The sequence below is a fragment of the Nicrophorus vespilloides genome, unplaced genomic scaffold (assembly GCF_001412225.1).
Source record: "Nicrophorus vespilloides isolate i.1.1-1 unplaced genomic scaffold, Nicve_v1.0, whole genome shotgun sequence".
Taxonomy (NCBI): Eukaryota; Metazoa; Arthropoda; class Insecta; order Coleoptera; family Silphidae; genus Nicrophorus; species Nicrophorus vespilloides.
The window spans coordinates 292,864-310,604 of NW_017096877.1; the positions used below are offsets into that span (position 1 = coordinate 292,864).

The 17,741-nt window shown below is 25.7% G+C and overlaps 1 protein-coding gene across 3 annotated transcripts in view; it reads right to left on the minus strand.

Moving 5' to 3' along the window:
- The window catches only part of LOC108558369 (gamma-glutamyltranspeptidase 1-like), a 45,392-nt gene that overhangs the window by 8,719 nt on the left and 18,932 nt on the right, over window positions 1-17,741 (minus strand). For 2 of the 3 annotated variants that reach the window (XM_017915265.1, XM_017915266.1), the window contains one exon: window positions 9,072-9,296. In XM_017915265.1, the coding sequence (XP_017770754.1) occupies window positions 9,072-9,296 (225 nt within the window). Of the gene's footprint in view, window positions 1-9,071; window positions 9,297-13,137; window positions 13,435-17,741 lie in introns of those variants that run through there. The other variant, XM_017915264.1, reaches the window with a different exon arrangement.

Consider the following 17,741-nt stretch of genomic DNA (forward strand, 5'->3'; position numbering starts at 1 on the left):
CAACACACTTGCGTTCTATTCGATTTTTCTCACAGCACTGTCAGAACCTTTCATGTTTTTTTATTTGTTTATTTATAACATGGCACACTTTAATATTCCATCGATAAACCCACCGTATTTCACTCATATCTAAATTATTTGTGTTTAATTTATAGTTCTACACTCATAGTAGAATAATATTAAAAAAAAAATCAGTAAACAATAATTGTAATCGAATGGTTCCATATCAAGTTTTTAATTAAATTACCCAATTTTGTGACATCAACCATAAACAGGTTAAAATATTTCAAAACAATCAAATATTCTCGAATTGATTAGTCATAAAATTCCGTGAAAATATTTATTTAAAAAATATATCTATAACATCATTGTTTATATTTCATGAAATAATGTGTCATAAATTTAACATATGACTAACTATAAAAGATTCAAATTATTAAGTACTCCTATAAAAAATAGATTTGTCTTCATTTTACTTTTATATCTTGCAGCTGCATTCATATTTTTTTAAGTACTAATCTTCTAATATTACTCAACTTCAATAAAAAAAAATCAGTTGAAAACGAGATATTGAACAATACGAGATATTTATGCAAGTAATAGAATGAAGTGATAAACTTTATTTTAATATTTACTTATGTCAAATTATAAAAGCGACATCTTCAACTTATTTTATCACTTCAATGTATTTTTTTTAATAATCTGCTTAATTTCAATTATTTCATTAATTTCTGAGTGCCCCAAAGTTTTTCAGGTCGTATCAAAAATTGCACAACTATACACAACAGTTAAATTCATAAAAATTCACGGTCGATCTTTGCTTCGTCCTTGCTGCAATTATCCTGACTGATATATATTTTAGACTCCAGTGTACGTGACAATATACACACTCGCAAAAGATGTATGCGCATTCTGTATACAGTGGAAACTCGCTTAACGAGCATCTCGCTTAACGTCATCTTTGTTAATAGCGGACTATACTTTGCAATTATAATGTGTGTTTGTTCTAAAAGCAAAACAAAAATGTGTTGAGTCCAACCACTATTATATTATAAAAACAAACTATGTACTCTTCTTTATATAAACAAATATAAAACGTAAAAAGAGACCTCCACAATGACCGGATCAATGCAAGTAATAGAAATAATGGAATTAGGCGTAAATTCACTTCAATTAATGGGAAAACAGTTCCTGGTGTTAGTAGTCATTCTAGTTTCATCTTAGTGTTGTTTGTGATCACTCATATTTTCAAGCTTGTGTTCGGACATTTTTGTTATTACACAATATCGTAAGTTTTAGATATAAAAAATTACAAAAAAGGAAAGAAATATAAAAGATCTATAAGTTATTTGGTTTTTGTATACAATTACTAAATAACTTGTTTCAATCAGGTATAATTAAAAATATGAATGAATAATTACTGACAAATTTATTTGAAACATAATATTGTGCAATTATTAATTAAATTAAAACATTAATTTTGCTTGGTTAATTATTTTATTGTAATATTGAATTAACAGTCAGCTATTTAATGAAGATCTTAATTCCAAAGAGTTATTTACACCGTTACATTTTAATATAGATAAATCTTTCTTTACGGTTTCTTGTTGCAAGAATCTATTTTATGATAAACTGTTGTTATATTAATGTGCATTTATTTGATTATTAAATATAGTTATTACTCATAACAGAAATATTACAAGATATATATTTTTCAGAGTAAAAGTAAAGATATACAAACATTTACAGATATATATTGATCACATAACATGATCAGTAAATTTACAATAAAACTAACATCTATTCAAAATTTAGCTTTTGCAATAATATTTATTATAACAAATTTTAAATGTATTTTTTATTTCTTGAAAAGTTAGCAAAAATTACAAGTAGTAGACATAATTACCAGTTAAAATTCTATTTTAATCTGTATATGTTGAAATGCTATACTAAGCAAAACCGAAAACCAATGAAAAACAAGTAATAACAGCTCATCGAAAACGTTAAAAAAAAATGCTCATTATAAAAATGAAATAACAACTTTATCATTGACGTCTAAAATAAAAGACTGGACATTTTAGTAAATATATATATGTTAAACAAAGAATTTACATTATTATTTTGTATAGTTAAATATTATCACTTGTTCGTATTGTATTAAATTTTTTGTTATTAATAAAATTGAAACATATTTTTTTTTAATATATTTATTTGTATATACAAAATGTGTTATTGTCATCAAATTATTGTAACGTAATTATTATATACGATATAGATCAAAGCAACAAAATATAAAATTGCACAACATCCAACAAAATTAAATCATTCATTTGCAATAATTATGTAAAAGTAATATTGTCCATATCAATTTCTGGATTATTTGATTACGTACTACGGATGGGTCAAAATGACTCACCTGCTATTTGGTTTCATTTGCACTCTATTGTAATTTAATTGTGGGGTTGACCTTCTAGCTATTCTAGTATTTTATAGTGCATTTTTCAGTAGGAGCAAAGCAGTCGCGGCGAGAGGTACTTATTTAATTGTAGAATGTATTTCGGGTTAAAGTGACCCATCTATAGCAAATACGTTCTTGAAATATCATCAATATTTTTTTTATGTCGTATAATTTTATTCATAATCTGTTCATCAATGTGATCATTGAGTAAATTTAAGATCGCGGTTGACATTATCAATATTTGGATTTCAAAGTGGAATAACTTTAGTTTCCTATGTACCAAAACATGGAAAATAAGTAATTCTGATATCCAGAATCCTCTCCATGTCTTGTTTATCAAAGAATACTCTTTGAATAAACAAGACATGCGTCGTGTGAACGATCTAACGTGCATCTAAAAAAATCCCTGAATCTTAGAATTCTGATTGCAAATAGCATGCATGTTGAAATGGCTGTTTAAACAAAACATATTGAACGGATTCCTACATAGAGAAGGAACATGTGTTTTTTTGTTCAAGCAAATAAGAAAACAGCAACGTTTTGTGACATATGTAATACTTGCTCAAAAGAAAAAATCCCAGACTGTTTGGAGTAATTAAATCAGTTTATTAACTAATAAGAATTAATATGTCTTTAATGAAAAAATCAATAATTTGTTCTATTTTTTATATGTTCATAATAGTTTCGGATCTTATGCTTTTGTAGTTTTTGCAAAATTGATATTGCTTTTTTATGAGAAAATGAATATAGATAAATAAAGTTAAAGTTTTAGTTTTATAGATATTTAATTTATTTTTTGTTTTTAATTACTATATAGCGATAAATATTTGTAAATTATCATGCGTGCTTTCTAAGAAGTGTATGAATCTTGTATTTCTGGGGTATTTAGAAGGTTAAATCCTTGTGCCCGTTTGAAACTAAGTAAAGAGGAAGAGTATAGTATAAAACATTTCAACGTAATTTAATTGCTACTATTTGTGGCAGGGCCATTACATCGGTAGTTGCAATATGTTAACTGATACAATAAATAAACTATACTCTACTTACGAGGATAAAGAAACAATTTTGTAGTACCAAATAGTAAAAAATACTAAATTTAAAATATATATATTAGAATACAGATGAACCTTGGTGTTCAACGCTTCCGGAATGCATAAAATTGTTATTGATATTTTTTTACTGAGAGAATCCAAAGAATATCAGTGTAATACTTTTCAAGATTTGTCACTTTATCACTGAAATTATTATGAAATTTATTTTTTCATTTTTTTTCAAGTTAGAAAATACGTAAAAGTCAATTAATTTAATCGTCCAATAATACTGCCTGGTCATTGTTTTTCCAATTTTACATTTAAAAAGAACAATAAAAACGGTAATTATAATACTTCTATTTATGGTTTATCATGGTAGAAATATGTATATATATTTATATCATGATTATGGCTCCATTTTTTCCAACCTTTTACTGCTTATTACTTTTTTGGAATGAGATTCAAACACAGTGGAACATCGGTATTCTACGGTTCTGAAACTCGTGAAATTTGGTAGACGATATTTGTTTCTGAGTGAATTCTACGAATATGAATATGAGTATGAGTGTAATACTTTACAAGATCTGTCTTATTATCACTGCAATAATTATCAAAAATATTAAAATATGTGCTATCTTCAATATTATAAATAAATTTATTTCTACTTAACCATTTTTTCAAGTTATAATGTACGTAAAAGCCAATTAATGTAATCGTCCAATAATACTGCCTGGTCATTGTTTTTCCAATTTTACATTTAAAAAATAAAATAAAAACGGTAATTATAACACTGTTTTTTATGCTTTATCATGGTAGAAAAATGTGTTTATATTTGTATCATGATTATGGCTCTATTACTTCCACCCTTTCACTGCTTATTACATTTTTGGTCTGAGATTCGAACGTATTGGAACCTCGGTATTCGAAAGTTCTGAAACTCATAAAATTTGGTACTGGACATGTTTCTTTATAAATATAATGAATATCAGTCTAATACTTTTCGAGATCTGTCATTTTAACACTGAAATAATTATGAAAAATATTAAAATATACCCTAACTTTAATATTACAAATAAATTTATTTTTATCATGGTAGAGATATGTGTCTATATTTGTATCATGATTATGGCTCTATTACTTCCACCCTTTTACTGCGTATTACATATTGGTCTGATTCGAACGTATTGGAACCTCGGTATTCGAAAGTTCTGAAACTCGTGAAATTCGGTACTGAGTGAATCTAACTAATATTTGTATAATACTTTTCAAGATCTGTATTTTATCACTGCAATAATTATCTAAAATATTCACAAACTTCAATATTAGACATAAATTTATTTCTACGTAACCACTTTTTCACGTTATAAAATACGTAAAAATGAATTAATGTAGTCGAAATTTATTAATTTTATAATTTTACATTACAAAAATATAACTATAATACTTCTCTTTCTGCTTTATCATGGTAGAAATATGTATGTATATTTGTATCATGATTAAGGCTCTATTTCTTCCACCCTTTGCTCCTTATCAAACAACATAACGCAATAGATTTTTATAGGTTTGAGATTCTAAGTCATCCTTTCATATCGAATTATTATCAAGAGTTTATCCTGTATATTTCTACAACTGCCTCCAAAATAATTAATATTTGTATAGTTTAATTCTTACAAAAAATACATGTTTTTTTCATGAAATTTAATTTTAATGGTAGTTGTCAATTATTTAATCTTGTAATTTTATCTTTATACCTAGTGTTAAAATTATTGTAAATCTTTGACACGTATTACAACTCTCTGGACAAGACTTAACAAACTATCATAGAGTGACAAGTTGCTTAAGTTTCGTAAGACATTGATAAACTTCAAATGTTTGCAAGAAATACAATTTCAGAAGATATATAATATACATGAATTATTGTGGACATGCAGAAAATAATATTTATGTAATGTATATACATGACAGAAATGGAGTAGCTTCAGAAGATTATAAATCAGGTGAAATTTGATAACTTTGTTTCTTACGTAAATAAATTAAATGTTGCGTACAGAAATACAGTACATCAAAACAAATATAAACTACGCAGCATGCACGAAATAAGGTAATCTTATCTAACAAAAAAAAAACTACAGTTGGCCGATATACTTGGACAGGTGAAAACGACGCAATATCTTGAACATTCTGTGAGAGCCACAACAACAAACATATCGCTATTTATTTACTTTTCTGCTACAATTTTTCTTTCATATGCAATTTTCAAGACCTTGAACGATGCTCAGAACATTACTGATTTGATAATGAAAATGTTACGAAACGATTTTCGTGCACTCTGGAACGTTCTCACGCCAGTTCAGCACAATCTAATCGGACATGGCATGGCGCATACGAATTATAATTTCCTTAAAAAAAAACAAAATATTTATTATTTTCATGACCATCGTATTTTTAAAATGAACTACAACAAAAAAAATAACAGCAAGGTGAGTCATGGTTTTAAGTAGAATTTATGCAAAAGTAAAAAAGACACGTGCGGTCGTGTTATTTCACCTCGCACAAATGGAAACGTTGAAAAGAAAACTTTAATGTGGCGCTAAATTAAATGTAATTACAATTGTTATTACAGTTTTTTAGAGCTCATTAAACTATTGCGACGTTTGTTTGTTAAGGTACAAATATGTTTAATACAATTTTCATTAACCTTAGTAAATTAAAATTTATCCGAAACATTTTATTTTATTAAATATATTAATTTGAATATTTTAGTATTAAGCCTATATTCTAAATGCAAGTTATATTCACTTATTTAAGTTTGTTCAGTTAAACACAATTTGACATCAAGATATATTTCAACTAAAGGTATATTTATTGAAACTCGTGCAGTTTGGGTCGATATTTCAAACCTATTTATAGGAGGTGACTAATGTTATTTTAGTTGCGCACTAACTAGCCAGTATTAACTTATCAATATTAAATGTATAGATAATTATCACTTTGAGAATTTACGAATGAACATTATCACAACATATATCCATTTTTTAAATTTATTCAAAAATATTTTCAAGCGTTTATTGTGATTTAACAAAATAGTAATATAAACGAATTAATTTATAAAAGTTAAAATTACGGATTTTTTACAATAATCATTAAGTAAAAAGTATTTTAGCTTTTATTGTATGACGAAAAATAAATTCTCAGTTTACGAAATCTCCATTTTACAATATTTTAATAGTATAAAATTATTCGATAAAAATAAGAATTATAAAGTTTTGATAATGATCGTCCTCTAACTAAGTTATTTGAGCTTTGATATTGGAATTAAAGAAATTAAGTTCTCATTTTACGAAGTTTTGTTTTACGATTTCTCAGCATTGATGTTGATATTGCAGTTAAGGAAAGTAAGTTTTCGCTTTACAAATTCCCAATTTACGAAATAATAATGTTCATTATGATAATTTATAAACGTGTGAATTACTGATTTTTATAAATGTATCAACATTTTCCAAGTTTTCTTAGCATTCACAAACATTCTGATTAAGAAAATACGTTATCACTTTATGAATTCCCGAATATATTGGAATTAATTAATTTGTAAATGTTGAAATTATTCATTTTTAGGTTAATTGAACAAATATTTGTATAATTTATGTGATAATGTGATTCAAGAATATCGTTTACTTTACGAATTCTCGTTTAACAAAATTATATTAGCAACGAAAACAATAGAAATGTTTGATTTATTAATTGTCCAAAATATACGTTCATTGAACAAGTTTTTTTTTTGTCTCAGAAATATTCTGGTTAGTTAGTTTTACGAATAATATTTGCAAATAATTAATTTATAATCAATAATCAAAAACATTCTGATTAAGTTATATAAGTTTTCATTTTACGAATTCTCATTTTAAGTAATATTAGCAACGAATTAATTATATAAAAATATAAATATGTATCCACTGAACAAGTTTTTTAGGGCTCAAGTAGACATTCTATTAAGGAAAACATGCTTTAATAATTGCACTTAATTTGAATGTTTTAAACTGAACATTTACTAACAAACAATAGAGACAGATCAGAAAAAAAAAACAAGAAATAGGAACATTTAAAAATTTCTACGAAATTTCTAATATAATTAATATTATTTACTAGAAATAGGTAACAATTATTAAAAAAAAAAGATATACACTAACTTGCAATTAATAAATTTACTACATTTCCTTCCATACGTTTTAAACTTGCTGTTTATTTAATTCTGTTGTGTGGTATCTCCTTATTTATTTATATTTTTTTACAAATAATATTGCTTTCTATTCGTTCACATTCGTTCCTTTCTATCAGCATTTGTATTGAAGGTCAAAGTCAAGGAAGGGGAAAATATCAACGACCCCAATAGATGTTACGAGTGCATTATTCTGGTCGTCACAAGTTATATTTTTAACATTATTAGAATTTTCTATCATGTGAAAATCGCTTTAGATATTAAAATAATTTAACCAATTCACCGCCATTATTGTCCTATCTTAGCATAACATGATCTCGTTCATGGAATGAGTTCGGTCAATGACATTGTTGAATCGCAATGTGTTAGGCAATATCATATGAAACAGGTAAGTATATTGATCTTTTTTATTGAAATTCAATATTCCAATTTAAATTAATACCGTGTGGATGGGCAAAATATTCGACACTATATAATATATAAAATATAAGATGTAATTCAAAAAAATATTGTAACAGTCCCACATAAACAAATTAGAAAATAAAAACAATTAACTGTATATTAAAGAGTTATTGACCCCTAAAAAATATTATTAATCTTTTTTTTGTACAAAAAAATGATGTGAAATTGATACAACGGTATGAATTTAATCTCTACTATAATTTATAATATTAAATGCTTTCCCTATAGAGATTGGTAGAGAATAGCTTTTCTCATAAATGAGAAATGCACTTATTAAAAATACATAATAATTTGTTTAACTAGATATAAAAAAAATAACGGTAATTAGTTGATTGTTTTATCGAATTCACAGTTAAATATAAGAAAGTTATCTTTGTGTAGAAGTATAGACTAAAAAAAAATATATGTTTCTGATAACAGTTATACATCTTTTAAGGTAAATGAACTTTTGGTTAATAACGAAACACGTTCCATATTGTTCTCATAAATATAAGTATATTTTTCTATTTGAAAAGATTGCATAGAATATTTAAAAGAAATTAATGATGAAAATTGATAAGTTGTTAAATATACCTTTTTTTAATTAGAATTTTCAATTTTTTGTTATGGTATATAACCTGAAAACCTTATGGAAATTTATTATCCGAAAGTATACAAATTCATATCAAAGAAAACGCCGCGACTTTATGCGATTTAATTGATATGAAAATTTTAAAAGTACTTGACAAGTACTGTTATTTACTTTTTAAAGTCATCATCAACATTCTTGAAGAAATATTATACATGTATAACTTTATACATATTGGCTTAACTTACCAATTAAACCACAAATTACTTGGTAAATTAAATACAATTATAAAGATAATTATAAAAGAAAATAACTATGAATATTCTAGTTACTTACTGTCCAATTTGGGCACAAGGTGGTCCATCTGCACAAACTGCGGCCTTGGAAAAGGTGTGCAAGGAAGATACTGAAGGTCGCATTGGCATCGTCGGATTCGCAGGAGAAGTTGTCGTCGTCTCGTTTTCCGATCCCAAAACTCCCGTTAGATATAATATTACTATGACTATTATCACTAAAATCACGGCCACAACTGGTAACACTACTGATTTTTTTAGTCTAGGTCTGAAAAAGAAATAAAAAAAATTAATATCCAATGTATAAAGGTAATTTTCATCATCAACATTCTTGGAGACATGAGGTTAAGCCACTCATTTAATGATAGAGGCAGTATATGCACGAAAGGTTAATGCTCCTAAATACACCTTTCGAAAGATGAATAATAGGCCAAGTACCCAATGTACTTTAATTGTATACCTTCAAGAGGATGTTCAACACGAGTGCATTTATTAACTTAATAGAAAATAGATGTTATATCAAATAAAAAGTGAGTGTCAATATCAATTTTTTATTTGACATTTTAATGTATATAATTATTTTTGTAATTACATAATTGATGCAATAAGGATTGTTATTATAAAAAAGTAATTAAATAATGAGTACGCAAATTTATTGAATGATATTGCTTTATAAAATATTAGATACATTTACTTAATGGTGATTAAACTGAGAATTTTCCACTTATAATCAGGTCATCGCACTTGAATATTAGAAAACAACAAAGGAAAAATTATATTTACAAAATACCACGTAGTGCGGATAAAGACTTTCATAAATGAGACGAACAAGTATTAATATCATCATTTATATGGAACTTTTAATTAAACCGTTTAGGGAAGTTAAGTCTTTCAATGGAATCCAATCTGATTACAATGCAAATTTATATGATATTGAATTTGAGCTGGGTTTTTGTAATTTGTGAATATCGCGCGGAGATTAAGCAAAGTTAAATTAGTTGCTCATTGCATAATGCGTTAGTTGTTGCTTTACATTAAACTTGAAATTTTGTTATAATCAGATTACTTCAGCTGGCTTAATCTCATAGTCTCATTAATTAGGTACAAAATTACCTTTTATTAAAATATGTTCTTAATGAAAACTGAAATTCGGATGTGTACTTTTTTGATATATGCAACTTTGTTAACAAGTGATATAAGTTATAAACTTATATTTCAATGTATATGTATATATGTATGTTTATATTGATGGAAGTTTGACAAGTAATAGATATATTGCTTATAAAGTACACGATACTTAACAATTTATATATGTATCTTGATTTCATTTATTTTTACTAACTGAATTAAAATTAATTTTAAATTACACTCAAATACTAATTCTGATAAGGTTTATACATTTATTTTGTTTAACTATCTAATTTTTATCAATAGAATATATAACAGTTAATTTTGTTTTTTTTAATTTGATTTATGACTGTTTCTAAATACTAACTAATTTTCATGTTTAAAAATTAACAATTGTTTTCATATATGCTAACGAATATTTAAGACCATTATAGATAACCTGATTTATAGTATGAGTTATAATGAATAAAAAACAACATATTTTTGCTTTCCACACTAACCATGAAGTAAGCCATGATATAATTATAAGTATTATATAATGCTAAGACATGTTACTCTAATAAATTATCTGTATTTTACTAAATTTTCATTCACTATCTTTAGACAGAAAAGGCTTAACTGTAAGTGGATAAACATCAATTTAAAAATAAAATAAGCAAGCAATATGTCTTCATGAATTCTATGGTTCCAAAGGAAATAGGAAATCCTAGCTATCTTTTACAACAGATATTTTCTTTTCTTCAACCGCAATAAATCTCCCTTGACGTAGGAGCACTTCATCTGTTTCCCGTTCAGTTTACTTGCTGACAAGGTATATAATATGTGTCTAAATGTAACGTCTTCATAATCAAATATTATTTTAAACCCTTATATAATTTATTTAAAAAATATTAAAAACCTCAAATGTGCTTAAAAATTACGATGATGTAAAGTGTAAGTAAAAATGTCAATAATTAAAATTTATTTTGATATTTTTATGTGCGTCTCACATTTATCAGAATGCAACTTTATTGTTTTCTTCTTTTTGTATGATTTATGTATGGAAATTTGTATGTTTAATTGTATCTCTGCATGGAAAGACTTAGGTATTGTGACTAATAAATACAGGTGTCCCCCGACTTATGAACAAAATTCTAAAAGCTCTAACTTGTTACAACGAGATATATAGTGATAAAAAATTAACTGTCTATACAAAAATTGATAATTTCTTTAATATTATATAATATTTTTGGAAGATATACTATCTGTTTTGTTTCATTTGTTTCTTTTGTCGTTTTTTTATTAAATAATTGTGATGTCTACATTGAAAAGTATTTGTAAGTCAAACGGAATTTAACATATATAAAAGTAAAAACCATGATAATGTGTGGTAAGACAAGTATATTTTGAATTTTTTAAAATTCCCCCGACTTACGAACAACCCTTTGGAACAAAACTAGTTCGTAAGTTGGAGGATACCTGTATATTATTTGAAATTTTACAAATTTAACATCGATCCAGTTATCATCAAAAGTTAATTCAATATTTTCATTTTAATATTAATTAATTTTCATAATATTAATAAAATAGTTTTTGGGCGGAAAGACTTGGTGTCGATAGCCCTTTGGTAACAATTGTGACTAATAAAGATTATTATTATAGTTTCTTTAATTCGGTAAAATATTTGATTATATATATTCGTTAGGCCTTTGGCCAGCTTATTAGTATATATATTTTTATTGTATGTTAAAATTTATTTATGTATAAATTGTACTTTTTTTCTCTTCTTCTTATGTATCGATGTTTGGCCAATAAATTATTATTATTATTATTTGATTATATTTTATTTTTTCATTATAATTAAGAATGTATTGTTTAATTAATGAAATTAATTTAAAGTTGAATACATTTATTTCAATTAGTATAAATAGATAGGAAATGTAATATCATATTATGCAATATATGTATGCTGCAATAATACAGATTTATTTGAATTTTAGTGTATATTTGGTTGCCTACAGCATAGTTACGTGCTGTAGGAAATACGCAGAAAAATTTAAAATATCTGGGTATTTCTTAATGAATCAAAGGACATTAATTTAACAATTGGATGAAAATAGAACATAGTTCAATTATTTAATATATATATTAATAAATTGAAAAATACTTCAAAGTTTGCATATATAACAAAAAAGTATTGATATAAAATATAAATACATCTATCCCTCGTGTTACACGGTCAAAAAATAATTATTGAAAATAACCAATCCTATGCGTTTTTTTGCTATATTTCGATTTACACGTTTTTCTCAGGAACCGTGTAAATCGGGGGATAGGTTTATATTAACTTATATATTTAGCCATTTATTGCAAAATTTTGGATTGCATATAAAGTAATGCTGTTGTGCATTTTAATGTCAATAATACTAATAAAAAATATCCTATTGAACATAGACTTTGCTACAGTTTAAACTTATTATGTTTTAAAACTAGATTATATTTCTAAGTATAAAGTGAAAACTATTATTTATAATTAAATAAAATTACAACTTAATGTTACGAGAACACAATAATAAGTACCGTAATTCTCCAAGTATATGACGTTCCCATGTATTAGACGCACATTATTTTTTGGGCCCGAAATTTGAAAACAAAAGTATCTCTTCATAAGACTTACTAAGTTTTTAATCATTTTTTTTTTCTGAAAAAACTGTATAATCCTTTAAACTTATTGTATTCAATATTCAATTAAATGTTAAAATGTTCTAGAAATAAAAAAAATCGTTTGTATTTATTGTTGTAATCTTTCCAAGTTAAATACATTTATTTGGTAAAAATTGCTTTGAAATTTGTTTTAATGTCGCCATCTGTGGTATTGCGTATCAACTAAAACGGTATCGATCTCTTCACTATTCCCTCTTGGGATTTGTTTGTGTGCATAGAACTTAAAATTTAACAAGAACTTTAATATATCTACAACCAACAAAGAAAAAGGTCCTTACATATTGCTAAAAGTTCGATTGTCTTGCCTCGTCCTTTCCGTACCATTGACAATAAGCGTTTGCTCATTTCTAACCTCCACGAACCGTTTCCGCTTTAGCAATGTCGTGTGGGGCTGGTGGTTCGTCTGCACAAGGTTCCTAAAGTCGACCATCGTTCGCTATTTGCATACTTCATGTGTTGCTGGAATTTCGCGGATCGCCAAAATATAATAAAGAAAATAACACCGAACACACTGCACAATTTCGTACGTCCGTCGGACGTTTCTATCTATGACATGTGAAATTTCAGTTTTGAAATTGCGCTCGGATCGATAAAACCACGTCACTTGTTTGAACGTGGGTGGTGGATGCAACCACCAGCGACTCTAAAACTGTTACTCTCTCCTAAGGGATGTCAACAGATATACAATACTATTTTTTTAATGCGTTTAGTCTCTTATTATATTCACAGTTGTCATGGCATAAATGTACACATTTATTATTGGTATCGCGATGTAGAATAATATGATAAACATTTGAAAGAAAATCTTAGATTATATATAGTTTCAAAAGCAACTGGCAATACTCATTATATTGGTATCGTTTACATTGATAACTAAATAACGTAACATATTTGACAGGCTTTGTGTTTCGAATAAGTTGGAATTTGAAGACCAAAAATATTTTTTAAGAAAAATAATATAGTTACCGCTACAATTTCAAAATGGAAAATTTTAACCCAAATACAAAGAAGAGATGCCAAATCGATGTGATTTACTAATGAAGAACGTCGTGGTATCTATACAGTATATATAGAACAAAATAGTATATTAAAAAAAAATAATACCATGTATCCCGTCTGACCGTAAGTAAAATCTGGCATACAGCACAAGCTCAATACAGAGAAGGAAAATTGTATCTTCTAAAGAGAACAAAATATACGGAAGAAAACGAAAAAAATATTCTGCCAATTTGGCTGAAATAAAGAATATACCGTTAAATCGTCTATGAACGATTCGTTGTCCTTCTTTCGCAATTGATATTGAAAAAACAACACTTTTTGATATCTTTATACGACGAAAGTATGAATCCCTTTGTAGCAAATCATTTTGATTTCAATTTTCTTATTGTGTTATTATTATTTTTAAAATGAATTTAATATTTTTTTATATTTAATTTTAGTTTTATTTGATTTTTTCGCAAATGTACACCATATTTTCGGACAAAAATTTAGTTATAAATTGTAAAACAATATATTGAAATTGTTTTTTTAAAAAAATAAACTGAAAATTTGCTTTTTAAGGAAACATACGATATGAATGCACTGCAGAAAAACTAAAAACATATTAAAATTTCAACAGAATCTAATATTTTACATTTATAAACTACAATAAGCTATTAAGATTTAGTTCTGAAAACAATCATTTTGTAATTGATCATAAACAAATATTAATTAATTTAATAATAAATTATATTGTTTAAAGAATTTCTTTGCTGTATTTATTGTAACATCAAAATTAATAATATTTTATTGTTTTGTTCTATATTTTTTATATATTTGGCTTTGTTTTTGATAATGAAATTCAGATAATATTATTATAAGCAGACAGAAACTTAAAGTACTCGATTTGTCCGGTTACAAACAAATATGTTAACAAATGATTTATTTTACTTTATATTTAATTTAACAATAATTCTATAAAATAAATAGGTTTTTTTATAATATGCTTATAACAAATAGTTTGAGTATAAAATAACTATTATATACTTAATCTAGTTATTCTTATTAATAGTAGCTGTGTTAATAATAGCTATATAATGATATTATGTTTAGTAGCCCTTTGCAACAATACAATTTAGTTTTATTTTTCTTTGTTAAGTTTGTATTATGGTTGTTGCAATTTTTATTATAATGTAATAAAATTAAACGCTTTATTATTCCCAGTAATTGTGCATTCCTCCATTTTACTTGTTTACGTTTATTTTTTTGGAAGTTTGATATTGAAAATCTTTATTTGCTTTGGTTATTTGTATACATTCTGTTTCTTCCTATAATTTTGTGAAGATGGACATATTGTGAAGATGGATATAAAATAATTTACAATTCATCAATTTTTAGTTTTTTTTTAAAAAAAAATTATTATATAAATAGTTGAAGGACTATTTTTTTTACTATTGCAATAAAGATTATTATTATTTATAATTGAAAATATATCTGTATATATAAAATAAAAATGCAGATGTTATTTAATGATATTACAATATAAGGAAGTTGTTTTTATAAAATTATTTCCTCTTTTTTTGTTCACTCCCTGTTTTTGCAAATAATTTTATAAATATATTCCACCATAAGATTTCGATACCTTTAATACTGAAATATCCATATATGAATGCTTTTTTTAACATATTTTCAATAAAGAGATATATAAAATTATTGACATGTTTCTGTACTATCACAATCGAAATTCCAAACAAGGATGAAAGGTGTACAGCATCTCACAGACACCTTTTATGCATACACTGAGAGCAACATATGGGATGAATGTGGAAAGCGTGCATGCGAAAATTTGCATGAAATTTGCATGTGAGAAAATTGCATTAGTTAGGATGGCAGATATGTTACTATGGTGAGGAAGATAAATGCAACAAAAATAATTGGTGGGATTATGAGAACATGTATATATAGTCAGTTTTTTTAAAGAAATACCTAAAAAGTTCAATTTGGATGCAAATAAAGTCAACGCGTATTCAAAAGCTTACAAAGAGATTAATCTAATAATGAAGTTGCATATTTTATTAAAATAAAAATAGTCAATAGTCCATTGAAATTGTCCTATTTTTCGTGTGGTTGTAATTATAAAAACAGAAAAAAATAAAAACAAATATTGCAAGTCCTCGACTTACGCGGTTAATTCGTTCAAAAAGTTTCAGTCTAAGTCGAAAATCGCGTAAGTTGAAAAATATAAAAATAATATAATATAAATTTGTGTAAAAATGCAAGAATGTTAATTTGTGTTTAACCTTCGCTGCACACACGAAATGTAGACAATTCGCTCAACCATGTATGTATGAAACTGTGTAAGTTGAGGACCTACTGTACAGCAATATCAGGTTGTTTGAAACCGCACTAATTCAGGAGGTTATGCTAATAAACTGCACAAAAAGAGACTTTTCTTTATAGACAAAAAATATCATTTGTCTGTATACTGTATTTTGTGTAGTAACTTTTTAGAATTTATTTAAAAAAAAATAATACCATTTATTGCAATAATAAAAAAAACTTAATACAATAAAAAATGCCCAAATCTATTTATATTTTGTGGATTAAAATTTCATGTCTTTTGACATCTTTAAACCGGAATATAGTGAATCCGGAGTAAACGAATCCGTACTATCCAACGAGCTATAATAAGTTATAATGATTTTTATATTAATAAACTAATGGAACTTTATAATTTGCTTTTAATTTATTTTTATTACTATTGAATTAGTCATTTATGTGAATCTAATCATAATATACCAAATATAAAACGCTCCCATGAATAAGACGCACTTTTTTATTGTGAACCGAAATTTGATAAAAAAAAAAGTTACATAAACCACTGCTAGGGTTTATACAAAAAAATGTCGGTTTTCGAGAAAGGATTTGTACAACTTATTTTTTATTTATTTATTTATTTAATATATATGTTACGGTAAAAGTACAAAATCTGTAAATGTATACATTTAGCGGATTCGTAAATGTAAATTCAACTTACATTTACTCACCATTTCACCAATTATTTCGATTATTAACGCTGAGACATACGAATAAAATATATTAATTATGTAACAAAAAAAAACAATTATGTTAAGGTAAAAGTACATAATCGTTTTTTTTCTCATACAAAATTAAAAAATATATCGAAAAAAAAAACAAAACTTAATAAATTCTAGAATATTATATAAAACTATAACAAAATCAAATTTATTCAATAGAAAGCTATGTAATAAATTACTATAAAATATTATTGTATTATTTCAATAATTAATGAATTTATTTTACGTTGTGTTTATACCCTATAATATTAAGAACTCCAGGTTCTTGAAGATATTTTATGAATTGATTTTTCTATTATACTTCTATTCCATCTTGTTTGAAAGTTAAGAATGAGACTTAATTCGTACCTAAGATTCTGTTTATTTCATCAAACAGACGATTTTGTTTCAAAGTGTTAATATCAAATAATTAATTCATGTTCATATTTTACATCTATGCTCAAAAACTGTTTATTTCGTTAAAAAAACCTTTAACTTTAAAAGCGACAAACCCTAACACTGCATAAGGCGCACCCAATTTTTAGATTCCAAATTTTTCGAAAAAAAAAAGGAAATACGGTAAATCTTCAATTTCTGTCATTTACTTATCAACAAATGCTACAATTGTTTTAAATACAATATTTAATGAGTTTTTTTTTTTGATATTTTTATTCTACAGTAATAAAAAAATATATCTAAAATGGCACAGAAATAATTGCAAGTCGTCACATAATTACATTTTTATTACCATGAAGAGGTTTGTTGATTTCCATGTCATACAAATCTGCAATATTGCGTATTAAATGTCTTTAATGCGCATTATTATT